Genomic DNA, 15,829 nt, shown 5'->3' with positions numbered 1-15,829 from the left:
GGCCCTTATCATATTTAAAGGTTACCTCCTCAATCACCTACTCATTCCACCCCCTTCTCAGTACTTCCTAGACAGAGCAGGGCTAGTAGATTAGTTCCTTCAAACTCCCAAGTTTATAAAACATGTTTTGAAACTCTTCTGTACTTTACTCAATCCTCTACATCATGCCTGAAATGTATGGCCCAAAACTGGCCATAATACTCCTCTGCTGAGGTCATGTCACTGCAGAGTAGACAGAGTACCTCCAAAGACTTGCAAAACCATTCTTGTTGATATGCCCCAGGATGACATTTCCTCTCTTTCATCTATATTACATAGCTGACCCATTTGTGCGTTCTGTTACAAATCTCAGATACACACCTGCAGTACAGCTGCCTAGCTAGTTATCCTGTCTTTGTGTACTTACTCCTCTTTCCTAACACATTGTTTTAACCTTGTTCTTGATTTTTATTAGAGAAGTGTTCTGAAATCACTTCTGAATTCATATGCTGGCTGCCTCCTCATTTGGAAGCCTTCAAAGCATCAGCAGTCCTCTCAAATCAGTTAATATAGCCTCTTAAAAATATGTAGCAGACTGGATGAGACACAGACTTTCACAGGATCCTACTTTTTATACATCTTCCACTGTGAAAGTAAAACTATTAGTGACTAAAAAGACTTTTTAAATCTTGTTTCCGTATGTCCTAACAACTTCACCTAAGCTTTATCTCCTTGGCAATATATCAGCCACTTCCGTTCATCTACACAGAAGAAAATAGAACTGATTAGTAAAAAATAAGTAATGCCAATTAGCGCTGGCTGTTTACCACATTATCTTCCAGATGTCTGCTAGCTCCAATGTATTTTCAGCAACCATAAATATGATTTCTCATTTATAACCTTCCACATTCTCCTTTGTGCTTCTTTTTTAAGTGGAGCTTCCTATGTTATCTTTCCCCAGCCTCTACTCTCCCAGAATTTTCATCATCCTTCACTAATTGCTTACAATAACCTTTAATGAATTGCTTCAGCTAATTCCTTAAGTTTAAGGTAAGTATTTGTCAAATCCTAACAGCTGCAGCAGTTTATGGCACTAGTCTGGGAAGGAGGAAAGACTGTTATTTGTAACCACCTCTTTGCCATAGATTACTGCCTGTGTGTGTCACATGGAAGAAAATACTGAAGCATTCTTCAGCTTTTTCCATTTCAATTCTAATGGCTTTACACAAATCAACAGTTTAAAATGCTACTGATACTCAAACTAGCTCAAACAAACTCAAACTAGCTAGTTTACTAGCTTTATCTACACAGAAGCATAACATCCTTTTTTGCAGAAACTGTTGAACAGTAACAGAATTCCCTTTTGTTGTTCCTCGTGAGATGGCTTGAGCGGAAACATGATGTAGCCCTATTTGCTTCAAAGGTGGAATGAGAGCTATTTTTAAGCAGTTAGCAGGATTTTTATTTTTAGAAATAAGCAATTAATAACTGATATTAAGTGATGTCTCACCTGTATATTTTCCTCCCTGTCAGGCATTGGCCCGAAGTGTTGAAGAATTTGAGTGCGAAATTTGTTTCTTAAGTTTTGGAACCAACTACAGGCCTGATTGTAAACAAAATTGTGAAGTTCTCTCAGTTTCTTTAGCTCTTCTTCATCAGCAACCTAAAGGAGGAATGTTAGTAATACATTATGAACAAAGAAACAATTACTAAAATGTTTAAGTTAAAAAACAAAAAAACCCCCACCCACACCACATTATTTCAACTCTGTTAATTTAAGTTTCCTGCATTCTTCTCAGCCTTGATTGCTAATGACTGGACAGTAAAGAAGCCCTATGATATTAACAAAATAATTATCACTTTAAACATGAAGGTATTTGGGTTAAGGCAGTAAAGAAAAACAAGTGAGGTAAACACATGTGGAGTTCCTGCTTTGCAAACATCATACATATAAAACATCAACCAAAAAACTTCTAATGAGAACTCTATGGCTGTGAAACTCAAACACAAAAAAACCCAATACACACAGTATAAATATGCTCCCAATAGCACGCAAAGCCAAACTTTCTTGTTTCAGAAGTCACCAAAATATTTTATCTAATATATATATTCGATATATCTAAGTAGTTACAGCTTCACAAACTACTGTTCAAATAGTTTTGCCTGTTTAAACAAGCAAAATGAAAAGCAAAAAGCATTGTATTCTATTATTTCATAATAATAAAAATTTCCATTTCTTCTACATGCTGGGATCCTATCTTCCAGTGATCTGGGTACCTAAACATTTGAAATGGAGTCCTCAAGTAAGTATTTGTAAAGCATTCTGGATACCTTAACATCTTCCAAATATTCAATGTCTGCAGTGCAATAACCATCTTTCATCCCTCTTCGTAAAACTCTAAATCTCTTTCCACCAACTGTATCAACAACAGACCGTCCGTCAGGCAGAAAATGAACATTCCTAATTTGCAGCATGCATCCATAATCTGCAAAACTAGAAAAGAGACCTTGTCAGTAATGCAACTACACACTCCTGTGAGGATACTTTTTTTATTTTAAAATTAAAAGAAACAGAACAGAGCAGGAGCATGATATGATGATGCAAACCTACCCATTCTGAGAATCACTTATACACATCCCAAACTGTTTAGTCCCAGTTTCCATACTTCTGCGAATCATTAGTCGGTATCTTGGCTCAAACACATGTAGAGGGCAAGGCACAGTAGGATATGCCATAGTGCAAACAAACATTGGAACATTCTTGGTCAAGCTTCAAAGAACAAAAAAGAAATAGGTGGTTTAAAATCTGATCACTGAACTATACCAAGACAGTACATTTTTGTATTATGTTTATTAAGTCTGAGGTCATAAAGCACCTGTAACTGAAGGGTAATAATAAGCACATTATAATAAGTTTCATAAACAATAAAAAGCCATACTATGAACAGTGACTGAACACCTGTGTACTGATTTGAATACATAATGGATAGTAACTCTAATAATGAAGAGTTATCTAGTCAGTGAATGACTGTTTGGGGTTTTTGTTTTGTTTTAATTTGATGTGCACAAACCATTATGCCCTCAAATGCACTATTTTCCTGAAATTAAAAAAAAAATTGCAGCAGTAACAACATAGTAACTAAGTCACCACTTGGATTATTTTCAAGGATGGACTCCAGATCAGGATATGCAAGCCAGGGTATGATTTTTACCTTGCAAGTGTCAGCTAATTGAAAAACAAAATGGATTTTCTTCAAGCTTTTTTTTTATTAAGTATGCACAACTGACAGTAGCAGATCCCATACAAACAAGTTCGCATTAAAACATTACCAGGTATTTAATTTACTGCCTTTCAAATTATAAAAATATAATGTTAATGTATGGATTCTGCCATGTAAATTGCATGAACTGTAGCTTTAAATAGTTTTCCAGCATTCATACCTACATACATGACGCTTTATATATCTAAAGAGATATATTAGAGATAAATATTACAAAGTAAGAAAAAAAGATGGATTTCTCTTCATCAAACCTTTCCTTATAATATTAATATCTATCATGAACTGTTTTGAAAGAAATTCAAATATGAGAGAGTGCAGCCAATTCAAGAGGACACTTCCATTAACAGCAGCAAAGCTAAAACTGAAGCCCTGTGGAAGTGCCCACGCAGAAACAGAAATGAAAGGGCACAAACATTTTATAGAGGACTGAGCCTCACATTGCTGCTATCAAAGCAGGAATTTTTATTTCAGAACTGATTAAAAAAACACTTGTTCATTTTCTGAAATGTGCATTTAAGACACCAAATTAATATGCCTTCATAAGTCTATAATATGCCATTATTAATAACCACAAAAATGATAACACATTTTTAAAAATGATTTCCACACTAATCTCTCAAGTTTTCTGATAAAGGACAGCAAGCTTACTTTGAGTGTTCAGCAGTTTCTTCAGCATGAATTCTTTTTCTCTCATATAACTCGTCAGACAGATATTTCATTATTAATTCTTCCAGCAGTTCTGTGATACTGTATCTCCTGCTTGCTAGATACTGAAAGCAACGTTTTAAAAATGTATTAATATTTCTTTTCTTATATAGTAACACAAAACTTAAGAAAATGTAGCTTTTAATTAAAACGATGATACATGAAATAGGCTCTAACAAGTTTTAAAGCCATGAAAAGCTACAGCTTTGAAGTTCTTACATTTCACTACTTCACACCTAAAGTTACTCTAATATTTGAAAATTCTCTGTTTTAGTTCTTAAGAGTCTGACAACTCCTGTATCTAATTAAGTTTCTTTTTCTAGTAAGCATAGAAATACAATTGATTTCCCAGATTATATAGCTGTACAAAAAAGGAGAGTTTACAGAAATTATCAGGGGAGTCTTAATAAACAGGTAAGTTTGCAAACATTAAAGTTCAGTCACACCAATAAAGTAGATGATCCCTGAAACACAAAACCTTTAAGGTCCTGAGGCAAACCTAATCAGCTTGTTTTGACAAAGTCTGTCTCAAGTTTTTCCCTTCTAGCACTAATCCAYGACTCAAGTGAATCCAAGTTGTTGGTTTTAAGTGAAACAGCCAATAAGATATATGTCTTCAGAAGTCCCACTGAGAAACAGTACCTCTTTCAAACTCTCCTTACAGAGTGGACACTGAGGAGCATGGTCTAAACACCGTTCCAGGCAACCTTTGCAAAAAGTATGTCCACAAGGGGTTGTCACTGGCTCAAAGAACAGCCTGAAACAAAGTTATTAAAAATTATATAACATGACAAGCTTGTGTTTGGCCAGAAGTCAGTGATCAACCTCATTAAATCTTTAAGATTTAAAAAGAAATTGCATAAGCAAGCACAGAAAATTAATCCCATGTCTCTTCATGCTACTTTTTCCCCTCTGCTACAGTTTGCTTCCCTTTAACACTGCACCCCTAATTTTTTGTCCCTTCTAATCAATCTGAACACATTTCAACATTCCAAATATTCAACCATTTATCCTAATATATTAAGATTTTGATTCCACTACATTCAGAATACACAAAATTAAGTGATTCTTTAATAAGCTAAGTTGTTGTAATAGCAATAATAAACATACCGTTTCCATAATTATGTCCAATTTAGCATATGTAATATATTTTAAGACATTTATTCTGCAAACCAAGACAACTCGATAAGAGCTCCCAAATACATCAACTACATTTAGGTAGACTGACATTTTGAAGTATCTACATTTCCTAGACAGCTCTCAGAATCACAAGCAATTTATCTAAGCATTAAACTTCCCAAAATAAAAAAAGTTTAGTAGTGTTATCAACTGAAACAAGACAAATATTTAACTGCAAAAGACATTGTCCTTTTTGTGATGCCAGTTAACACTATCAGGTTTAACTTAAAAGGCAATTTGATTAAAATAACGCTGCATTATACAACACTATAGCAAGTGACACTTTAAATAAGCACTTAACTGCTGGGATAGAGGAAGGCTGAAAATTATTCTTAACTGACATTAGGACTCATCAAAACCCATAAATGCCTCAGTTTACATATGTAAAAGATACGTGGCCAAACATCTATAGTTAAAATACTGAATCAAAGAGAACATATTACCTCATACACAGAGAGCACTCAAAATCTGACACATCAATCAAATTCCCTGGAATTGTTCCATAAGCCAGTGTTGTGTCCCTTTTTGTATTTTCTGAGGAAAAGGGAGACAAAAATACTACTTCAAAGAAAGGCAGAACACAATAAATACTTTAAATTTTGAATTACATGACTGTTTACCTCCTTGCTTTTTGTGTTTATTTCTTCCATCTTCAAATACAACTGTATCCTGCTCTGAAAAGGAAAGCTTTCTTTTCAACAAAGCACCTTTTTCTTGGCCAGAGAGAAGGGGTTCAGAAGACACTCTCTTTAAGCCATCTTCCTTGGCAAGGTCTTTTGTTGAGTTAAGAGCATGGGCAGATTGTGCACGATTTAGGCTTCCGCTGACAGGCTGCAGTATTGCCGATTCTCCTAAACTCTATAAAAATAAGATAAGCTGAACTGTACATACAGAGTAACATAAATCTATAAGACATGAACATGCAAAGAAACATAAGCCAAATTGGCATCCAAAGGTAGTTCATTAGTTAACTAGAGGAATCTGACAAGTCAACATAGTACTCAAATTTGCTTGTCTTTAACAAATCAAAAGCCTTCATCTGCTTCAAAGAAGAAAAGCCTAGAATTTCTTTTTATTTTGTAGTGACTAATATCAAATCTCAGTAACTTCAAATAAGTAGTTTACTGGAATGAGGGGCCTAATGCTCCAAATGAAAGTGCATTACTCCTAAAACACAGTTCTTCTCTGTCCAACATAGCCAATTACAGAAAGTCAGCATTTAGGCTGGAAAATAAGTGTGACAAATAGGGCATAAGAGCTTCTTATTTTTGCATATTAGTCAAAGAAGAAAAGTTATCCTATAGTTTTTGTTACCTGCTCAGTACAAAGTTGTAAATTGCAGCAAGACTCAGTCACCTCAGAACCAAGTATAAAAGGTTTATTTCGAACATGTGGTGAATTCCAAGCAGATTCCTTCAGACTCTCTCCTAAATTTTCTGGTGACAGCACATCACACAATGTCTAGAATATAAACAGCTGAGTGTTCACAATAATGAAAAAGGATCTAGGTATAGCTTTATTATAAAGCTACATATGAAAAATAAGAATTTAATTTACATGAAGTTATCCTCATGAACAGAGCTTTATTAAGTAACAACTAAGAACACTTGAGAACAGGCAAAAAGCTACAAGTCTATATAACTAAACAGAAGTTTATCTAGAAGTCTTTTTCCACTAGAAGGGAGTCACCTCTTCAGAGTTAGACATTATCAATTCAATATCATGAAGATTTTTCAATATAAATTTTTATTATTAAAGAAAAACAGTTATGTTCTGGGCATGAAAGACTTCTGTTTACAGTATCTAAATTTGCTGTCTGCTTTCCAGACTTCTATATTTTCCTTTAGTAACTTCAAAAGCACAAGTACTTTGGAACATGTGTATTTAGAACTTGTACATTAGGACTACCTATTCAACACAATACAATGCATCTTGAAAGAAAGTAATCTAAATGCCATCTGAGCCTTCTCTGTATGCACTGAAGACTGCCAGATGCTCAAAGTCTACCATAATGGGAGCTTTATGAAGGAATCAAGACAGAGTGATAGTAATCCAGTTTTATATATCAAATTACCCTTTCTACTTCTAGCTTGGCTGGAAGAAAATCCTCATCAAGGGCTAAGCACTGTAGAAATAGTTGTAAGGCATCACCTACAAAGCCAGAGTCATGCAGCACTTTTCCTTTTCGGAAGTAGACCTGAGAAACAGATAACCGAAAGACATTTGTAGAGAGGATATAGAACTGTAGTATTCAACTTACAGGCATTACAACAGAGCTAGAATTAGAAGCCTCAATGACAAAGAGAATGCACCTCTTCAGCAAGCCTCAGCTGTGCAGAATGTGGAAGATCTACATGCCTTATCTAACATAAGTCCCCTGCATTGTTTTAAAAGAGCCATGGGATGGGCTGGCATTACTCTCCTTCCAGTGAATTTGTTTTCATTTACACAAAGGGTTAAAATCCTGCCAAGTATTAAATTCACACAAGGCCTTAATTTCTCCTTTCCACGAGCCTTTGGAGAAGGGAAGAGGGACATACAATGAAAATTATCACATTTCTCTGTATGATAGCTTACACAGGATACCCTTTTTGCCCTGTGTCACCAAAAGCCTTATGGTTCTAGTCTGCAGGAAAAGACTAACTATAAACAGAACAAGCCATACTACCATGCATCCCTTACATGCATCTTAATTTACATCTTCAATACAAAACAATGCACTTTGGAAATTATTTCATCCAACCATATTTTATTCCTGAATGCTAGGTACCAGTTAGAAAAAAAAAAAAAATCAGTTTACTATTTTCCTCTATAAAAATGGAGAAAACACCACTGAATGTTGATGAACCTATATATCACAGGATGTTACAATTAAGTCCCTTATCCAACTCATTTCAATTTTAAAAAGTTGCATTCACAGTAATAGACAGAAGTCAGATAAAAGCAATACAGTTGTAGACTAGATTTTGGATAATGGACCAGAAAATTGAATTAAAAAAAAAAAAAAAACAAAAAACAATGCAGTTTCTACAGAACAACTGCCAATATTAACAGTAATCTGTTAAACAAGGCTATCCGATAAGGGCATGCATCTCCTTTGATGCATGTGGGCAGTTTCAGTAAGATATATCCTAAAGGATATATCCTGAAGAAGGAAAGCATGCAAATTCTCCTCTTAGAGATTGCTCATCTTCCTAGAGAGGTAAGAATTGTTAAAGGAACCTGTCAAACCAAGCTCAGTTAAGTGATGCAAGGTTTCTTCCCAAACGTATAGAAAAGTAAACAATGCCACCAATACTGACAAGCAAAGAGAAAAGTAGGATGCTCTTCTGAATTTGCAGAAGTCATGAAAGCGTTGACCACAGAAGAAACCAAGCAGAAGCAGTTATCTCCCCTTCCTCGGCAATATCTGGCCACTCTTGCTGCGCTCAGAGTTCAGCCRGTGCTGCAATGAGCAGTATCTTACAATTAGGAAGGCCAGTGACTCCCCAGCTGCCTGAACTATTTGCAAAGCTCAGTTCCCACCAAGATTCTCTAGGCCTTCCAAAATAAAGAAACCTTCCAAGCTAGAACAGCAGCATCCTTATCAAAAGGCAATAAAAAGCCCACCAGAAAAAAAACAAACCAAGAAAACAGACCACACACAGATGTTGCAGGTTATGCCAGCACAAACTACCCTAACTCCTCATACTGGAGCCACTAAAAATGGCCCCAAACACATTTATATTTTTAACCAATACTATTGCAAAAGGATTTAGTATTTGTGCCAAATATATTTCATTCTTTGGTAGCATTTGAAAAAAGAAAGCTGTTTTCCTATTTATATAATACACTTTCACCAATAAAACCTGAAAAATGAGATAAAAATTGACTTAACATAGAGCCAAAGTTCTAGAGCCAAATACCTGACTGGTACCAGTGCTCACTCATTTCACATGATGATCTCAAGGAACAGACAATACTGAAAATGCTTTGACTTTGGGAAATACAGTCAAATTATAACTCTTCTGGGAAGTGCAGAGCTTTAAAAGGAGTAACTTGTAGACAGTACAAGAAATTTCAAAACTCCATTACATCAGCCTACCAAACATACAGGCCCCAGAAGTTTCACCTTTAAGCAACTGAAGCTGGCTGCACAATTTCAGCCAGTCAGCCACCCAGTCAGTAACATTAAGCTGAAGTCTGTAAATATTTGATAGCTTTTCTTAATAGAACACAAAAATTTTCTTCCTATAAAGAAATAAAGAATAGCTATCAAATAACTGTAGGCAGCACAAAAATACTTTATAATGTTTCCCAAGACATCGGTTCTGCTCCACTTAACCCTTTGTCAATAGCCACCTTCTCATGTTGTGGTATGAGCTAAAAATACTTGAAGTTTTTGATAAAGACTAAATTAACAGCTCCAGGTGGATTAGTTTGCCTTTTTTGCATTAAAAAAGAAAAACTTAGCCTAGAACAGGAAGCCAAAGACTAACACAGACAAAAAACACTTCTGTAAGAGAAGCACAATATTTGTCAACCCACTCTAGCTTGCTATACTTACTTATACTCTGTCTCAGAAAAGAAACTGTTTTAAATATACTTTTTAGTGATCTGCATGTCTTACAAGATTGTGTGTTTTCTTAAATCAAGTGTTCAGATAATACTTAGAAGTTTTATACAAATTAACTGACCATGTTTCTTAATTTGATGGAAGTATAATTTAGAATTAATTTAATCGATAAACACAGATTTTGAAAAATGAAAACTTCACATCAACTTACCTCTGGCCAATTTGGCATTTTAGAAATAACAAAATTTAGATCTTCTATGGCTGTTTTATACTCTTGGAGGCCAGCATATGACTCGGCTCTGTAAATTCTTAGCATCAAGTCACTAGAATCTGAAGATAGAATTAAATAGCATTTTTAATCATTCAGAAGTCTGTAATTTTTAATTAGATAAGCTTTTATAGCTATATAAACCATAACCATGATAGATGAAAATAATACATTTCTCTGTACCATACTGTCAATATAACTGCCATACCCATTAAGCATTTGGATGAAAAAAAGTGAAATAATTCTAAGCTCATGTCTTTCAAGCTATCAAATCCTCTAATGTTTCTAGTAGCAACAAGAAAAAATATTTTTAAGAAATCTAACACTGAGGCTGACAGACTAAAATACTGTTCAATACTTCCATGACAGAAGTTGACTAAACAGATTTTAGTTTTACAGTGCATCTGTTTAAAACCACACAAATCTGGGAGCTCATCTCACTTGTAAAATCCGAATACTAAAAAGTTAGGTTTGCTTTCAAATAGTTTTGTTTAGGCTAGCATTTGTTTTTCTAATGCCCAACTCCTGCCAGATACAGTATTGCTACTTTTACAGTGACATCATCTGATAAGTATCAGAAGTCTTTATCACTACGTTGTCTGAAAAGAGATAGGCAATACCAGAAAGCCATTAACACCAGCTGGCAGCCCTGCTGTAGGGAGTTACACTAGCAGAACTTCTGCAATGGAAAAACATTAGTGTGGGTTCAGTAAAGACAAGTTCTCATGTTCAAAATGCAGAATTTTGCACTTTCAGTAAAGCAACTGCACTGGAAGTGTAGCCATCTACATTCCATTAAAATAATGGTTTTCATAATACAACTTATAGTTTTTACCTGGAAAAAGCCAGTAGACTGTTCCCTGTTCTTGATTGTTTTTAGTACATCTGTGCCTTCCACAGAAAGGGTGTTGGAGATAAACAAGTCAAACATTGGTCTGTTGTAACCAGATACTCAAATTAAATAGTTAAGTTTGTTTCAACAAGACTTTGCACGGGGTAAAAATCATTTCAATATTCTAGTGTCTTAGTCTATTCTAAACATCTAGTTTAAGCTTCCACAATTTCCACCATTAACTTGTTTAACATTTAAATCTGCTTCAGCAGAAAGCCAGACTGGTCAATGTCCCTGTGTATTCCAAAGTACTGCTTTGTATTTAGATCCACAATGGTACATGTAAAAGATCTCAGTGAAAAAGAAATGGTTAAGAAAATCAAAACTGACAATATATTTCATAGCTGTAACTACTCAAGAGTTGTTCTGATTATGTTTTGAGTTGACAGCTTCCCTTCAAATACAAATATTTCCAAATCAGTAAATGTGTATTAACAAAAGTTTGGGAAACTGTCTAACTTAAAATAAACATGCAATTCTGCAGCTAGAAGAACTCTGAAGCCTGCTTTCCTTTGGCTTTGTATTTTGTGACTATTACAGCCTAGTAAGGCAGGAGCTCTGATCAAACTCTTCAGACAGTGGTTTTCTGTATTTGACTGTTTGGTGTCCAACACAGTTAATATAAACAGAAAGTCTTTTCTTCAGAGGTTGCAGTAATGTGGGTCTTCGTCCTCTAACAAGCTACTTATTTGCACATAATCAGAAGCAGCTCATCTTAATCAGACCTCTGCTACATGTAGGAGAAGACCTGAGGAACTCTGAGCCTTCTTTCCTGTGGGGAAGGCAAGGGGGAATTTGAAGCTAAAAACATCAGTTCAAATCTAGAGCAGGCAGACGGTTTGTCCATTTGTTTTTCAAAGAATGAAGCCTAGTTCCAACTGAACTGATACGAAATAAAGGGCCAAACAAAAGAGTTTAATTAGGACTCAACCCTGCTGCTGAATACAAACACTGCCAATAATCAATAATCAGTGCAAATAAACTGTGTCTAAATATCTGCAAGAGCAAGACCTAAATCCACCTGCCCACTTCTGCAGCTAGAATTTCTAAGTTTTATACTTTTGGAAACATTGTCTGGCAATGTTTCAGAATATATTTTGATATTTGCCACCTAAACTGAGGATGTAAAACTATTTTGACTCCTTAGATCAAAGAATAAATACGCAGCAGGAACGATTTGTGCTTGAATTTTCAGTTTCAGCAAACCAATAAATATAGAAAACACTTCTAGCATATCCAAAGACACAAATAATTTTAATAATGTAATAACAACTGCTACACAATTTTTTAATAGGAAAGTACACAAAGGGGGGAAAAAAGCATTTAATACATCCAGGTTTTTTCATATTTCTTTCAAAGCATCTGCTCCTAGCTACCATCAGTGAGAGCATACCAATAAATGAATCATCTCTGGTCYGACCCAGTATGGTTATTTACACATTTCTTAGAAAATACTCTGAATTTTTCAAAATAAGAAACACACTGCACCCACCATACAGAAAACCTGTAAGACTATTGCCATAGTATTCATAAATACAGTATTATAGAGCCACCATGATGGTCAGGGTTGGAACACACAACCTATAAAAGGCTGAGGGAACTGGGCTTGCTTAGTGGAAAGATCAGAAGGCTTCAGGAGAACCAAATAGCCTTCCAGTACCCAAGAGGAGGCTACTTAAAAGACAGAAGCAGGTTCTTTATTGAAGTTTACAGAGGAAAAACAAGAGACAGTCATAAACTGAAAAAAGGGCAGTTATGACCTGAAATAAGGAAAAAACTCTTCACTATTAAAGTACTGATACAGGTTGCCCAGAGAGGTTTTGGAATCTCCATCCTTGGAGGTTTTCATGACTCAACTGGACAAAGCCTTAAACAAGCTGCTTGGAATTCAGTGTTTACTCTGCTTTGAGCAGGAGGTTGGACTGGAGACCTCCTGAGACCCCCTCCAGCCAGAACAAGTCTGTGATCACTCCCAAGCCCATTTACTCAAGACTATTAGCTATGTCTTTCAGGATACTTGACTACAGACAGGCTATATTTGGATTTTAATTCAACAGACTGCCTTTAATTAAACTATTTCATTTCAACCCCCACAAGGAATATTTTATCAATATGAAAGTTAACATTCCTCATGTTTTTCAAAAGTAACTTTTGCATCATGGCAAATCTCTCATCAGTACTTTACCTTTCAGATATTTCAAGGAACAGAAGTTATTAAGAGATGCTATTTGAATAAAGGTTTAGTGCTGATGCTTTTGCTTTACACTAATTACAAGCTTTTAACTCTGTATCTGCACTAAAAAGAAGCAGAGATGAGCTAGTAATGAGGAAACTGTAACAGTACATGAATGATTTTAAATAAGATACATTTCTTACTGTATGTCTTTTCCACCTCTAAATGTTTGCAGGAATTCAGGCTCTGGAGGAAAGGGGAAACTGTACCAACAAGACGTTAAGCATTTCTTAATCAGGTCCCCATTGGCCTTGAATCACCTGAAACTTGTAGTTGTGAGCCCATAACTCTTTAAATCCACATTTAATGTAAATCTGTACACTAATTCATGGAATTCTTTATTGGGATCTTTATCAGAATGCTTGGAACATAATTGGAATATTGATCCTTCTCTGGACTGGAGACACAGGAAAAAGGCGTACAAAAGAAATGGAGCTTAAAGCACAGAAATGTAGCACATATACAGAATCTGAATAATAAAGCCATGGATAAGCATCACAGTGTTAAAAATGGCTTTAAAATTTGAAAATAGTTAAAACCAAAATTCAAGATGTAACTTCACAAAAAAAAAAAATCAAAATTATTTCCCCACATATATATAAAGCCTTATGGTATTGCTAAATTCATAGAAAAGATACTAGAGTTAACAGAATTAAGTAGTGTTCTGATCAGTGTTCTACCAGTTTTCTCTTTTATTCCTTCAAAAACAATCTTGAACGATGAAACAGAATTCATATAAGCCTTTGATCAATAATGGATTCATCAATTTGCATCCTGAAGGCCACTGAGCTTTGACTCCAGTTCTTTGTGACCTGTACAAGTCAATGCTGTATTTCACAACACACAAAGAAAAATAATCTACTTCTTACAGTTCCAAGGTTAAAAATAAATCAGTCACTTTCTTAGGTCCCATCTATACTACATATTGCAAACACCCTAGCAACTAAAAAAATATCTGTGATTTAATCTCACCTATATTGAAAACAGTTTATTCTGGAACCAAATCTGACATATCCCCCCAGAACTGATTGGAAGAATTAGACTTATGCAAGCTTTTGTTTTTCTCTGTAGCTGAAAACCATAAAATGCAATGTATTTAATTTATAAAAATATTAATTCCTAAATTTCTGAACAGAAACAAAATGGCACAAATGGCAATGGCAGCCCCACATGTCACCAAATATTAAAAATCATAGAATAAAAGCCACATAAAAATTTGTCACTGGATCAGTCTAGGTGTATCAATCACCCGAATGCGACTCCCTGTACAAAGACTAAACTCTGAAAAACTGACCATATTGCAAGTTTGCATGGTACCAGACATACTACTTGTGCTCACTATATAAGTAACAATGCAGGGACGTGCCTTTACCTCCCCTCCTGCACCCTCTCTCCACACCAACACTATATTATAAAACCCCAACCACACCCACCCATGATGTCACTGCCATTACACAACCTGTCCCCCTCCATGCCTGCCTGCTTATGCAACCAGGCCCGGCCTGCTGGGAATTGTCTTGGTGACACTCAAGACTGAAAAGAGGGCTCTCTCAGGAAACAAGGTTAAGCACAGCGACGGAATTTCTCTTGCCCAGGCTCAGTCACTGCTAAAACCAGAACCACACCAAACCCACAGGCTCTCCTGTGAACAAGCCCCACAACAGCAGGGGGAAGCAGCGACCCGGGGAAGGCTGCCGGACGCTCTCCCCGCCGCTCGAGGCGGCCGCAGCGCACCGCGCCGCCGGGCGCAGCCCTGCGCTACGTCCCGGGGCTGAGCGCGCCGCAGCGGCTCCGCCACCGCTGCGGCCGCGGCGAGGCCGCTCCGATCCTCTCAGCAAACTCCACAAAACTACTTTTTGCGCTTTTTTAACCCCTTTTGCCCACTAACAGCCTCCGCCCACGTCAGGCCGGCTCCTCCTCGGAGGGCTCGCCGCTCCCGAGCTCCGCCGGGGCAGAGAAGGGGCTCAAGGGCCGGGAAGCAGCGCCCGGCCCCCGACCCGCCACGTTCGCAGCCCGCTGCCCCGGCCCGCCGCGCTCCCCACAGGCCTTACCCGCTCGCAGAGCCTGGCTGGTGGCGCTCAGCGCTTCTCGGAAGCGGCCCTGGGCCAGCAGCTCCTCCAGCCGGACGCCGGCCCTCGCCCTCTCGCACTCGCCCGGGAACCACTTCTCCGCCAGCTGGTTGAGGACGACGCTGGTCCGCAGCGGGGCCGCGGCCGCGCCGGTGCCCCCCACCGGCAGCAGCCAGTCCCGGCAGCGGCGGCAGCGCGCCCGCAGCTCCCTGCGGAGACAGCGGCGGCAGTAGCTGTGCCCGCACGGCACGGTGACCGGCTCGCTCAGGAACCTGGGGCAGCCGCAGCAGCGCAGCGGCCCGCCGGCCGCGCCGCCGCCCTCCGCCGCGGCGCCGCGCTCCCGGCCGCGGCCCGGCCCCTGCCGCAGGCGGTAGTGCAGCGCCAGGCAGTCCACGAGGGTCCCGAGGCGCTGAGGCCCGGCCAGGGGGCCGAGGCACAGCGCCGCCAGCGAGGAGCCCACCACTTCCTTCAGGCGGTTCTCCGGCACCAGCCGCTCGCCCAGCCGCAGCGGCAGCTCCCGCTCGCCATCCGCCTCCGAGCCGAGCCGCCCGCTGCCTCCCGGCTCCGGCGCCGCCTCCAAGCCCACGGCCACAGGCGAGACCGCCATCGGCTGCCGGGCTCCGGCACGGGGGTGTGGCGCTCCGGCCGCGGCCGCCGGGCTCGACCCC

General features: G+C 38.3%; 1 protein-coding gene across 1 annotated transcript in view; it reads right to left on the bottom strand.

Moving 5' to 3' along the window:
• The window catches only part of LONRF1 (LON peptidase N-terminal domain and ring finger 1), a 17,512-nt gene extending 1,700 nt beyond the window's left edge, over window positions 1-15,812 (bottom strand). The window contains exons 1-11 of the mRNA XM_026088309.1: window positions 15,144-15,812; window positions 9,911-10,029; window positions 7,219-7,341; window positions 6,459-6,605; window positions 5,765-6,002; window positions 5,588-5,678; window positions 4,608-4,722; window positions 3,909-4,030; window positions 2,591-2,749; window positions 2,311-2,473; window positions 1,490-1,642 (exon numbers count right to left, since the gene is read on the bottom strand). Of these exons, the coding sequence (XP_025944094.1) occupies window positions 1,490-1,642; window positions 2,311-2,473; window positions 2,591-2,749; window positions 3,909-4,030; window positions 4,608-4,722; window positions 5,588-5,678; window positions 5,765-6,002; window positions 6,459-6,605; window positions 7,219-7,341; window positions 9,911-10,029; window positions 15,144-15,768 (2,055 nt within the window). The 5' untranslated portion in view covers window positions 15,769-15,812. The remainder of the gene's footprint in view (window positions 1-1,489; window positions 1,643-2,310; window positions 2,474-2,590; window positions 2,750-3,908; window positions 4,031-4,607; window positions 4,723-5,587; window positions 5,679-5,764; window positions 6,003-6,458; window positions 6,606-7,218; window positions 7,342-9,910; window positions 10,030-15,143) is intronic.
• Window positions 15,813-15,829: the final 17 nt, after the last annotated feature.

Source organism: Apteryx rowi, unplaced genomic scaffold (assembly GCF_003343035.1).
Source record: "Apteryx rowi isolate R43461 unplaced genomic scaffold, aptRow1 scaffold_761, whole genome shotgun sequence".
Classification (NCBI taxonomy): Eukaryota; Metazoa; Chordata; class Aves; order Apterygiformes; family Apterygidae; genus Apteryx; species Apteryx rowi.
The sequence above is the reverse complement of the archived record's forward strand: the minus strand, read 5'-3'. Positions and strand labels throughout refer to the sequence as shown.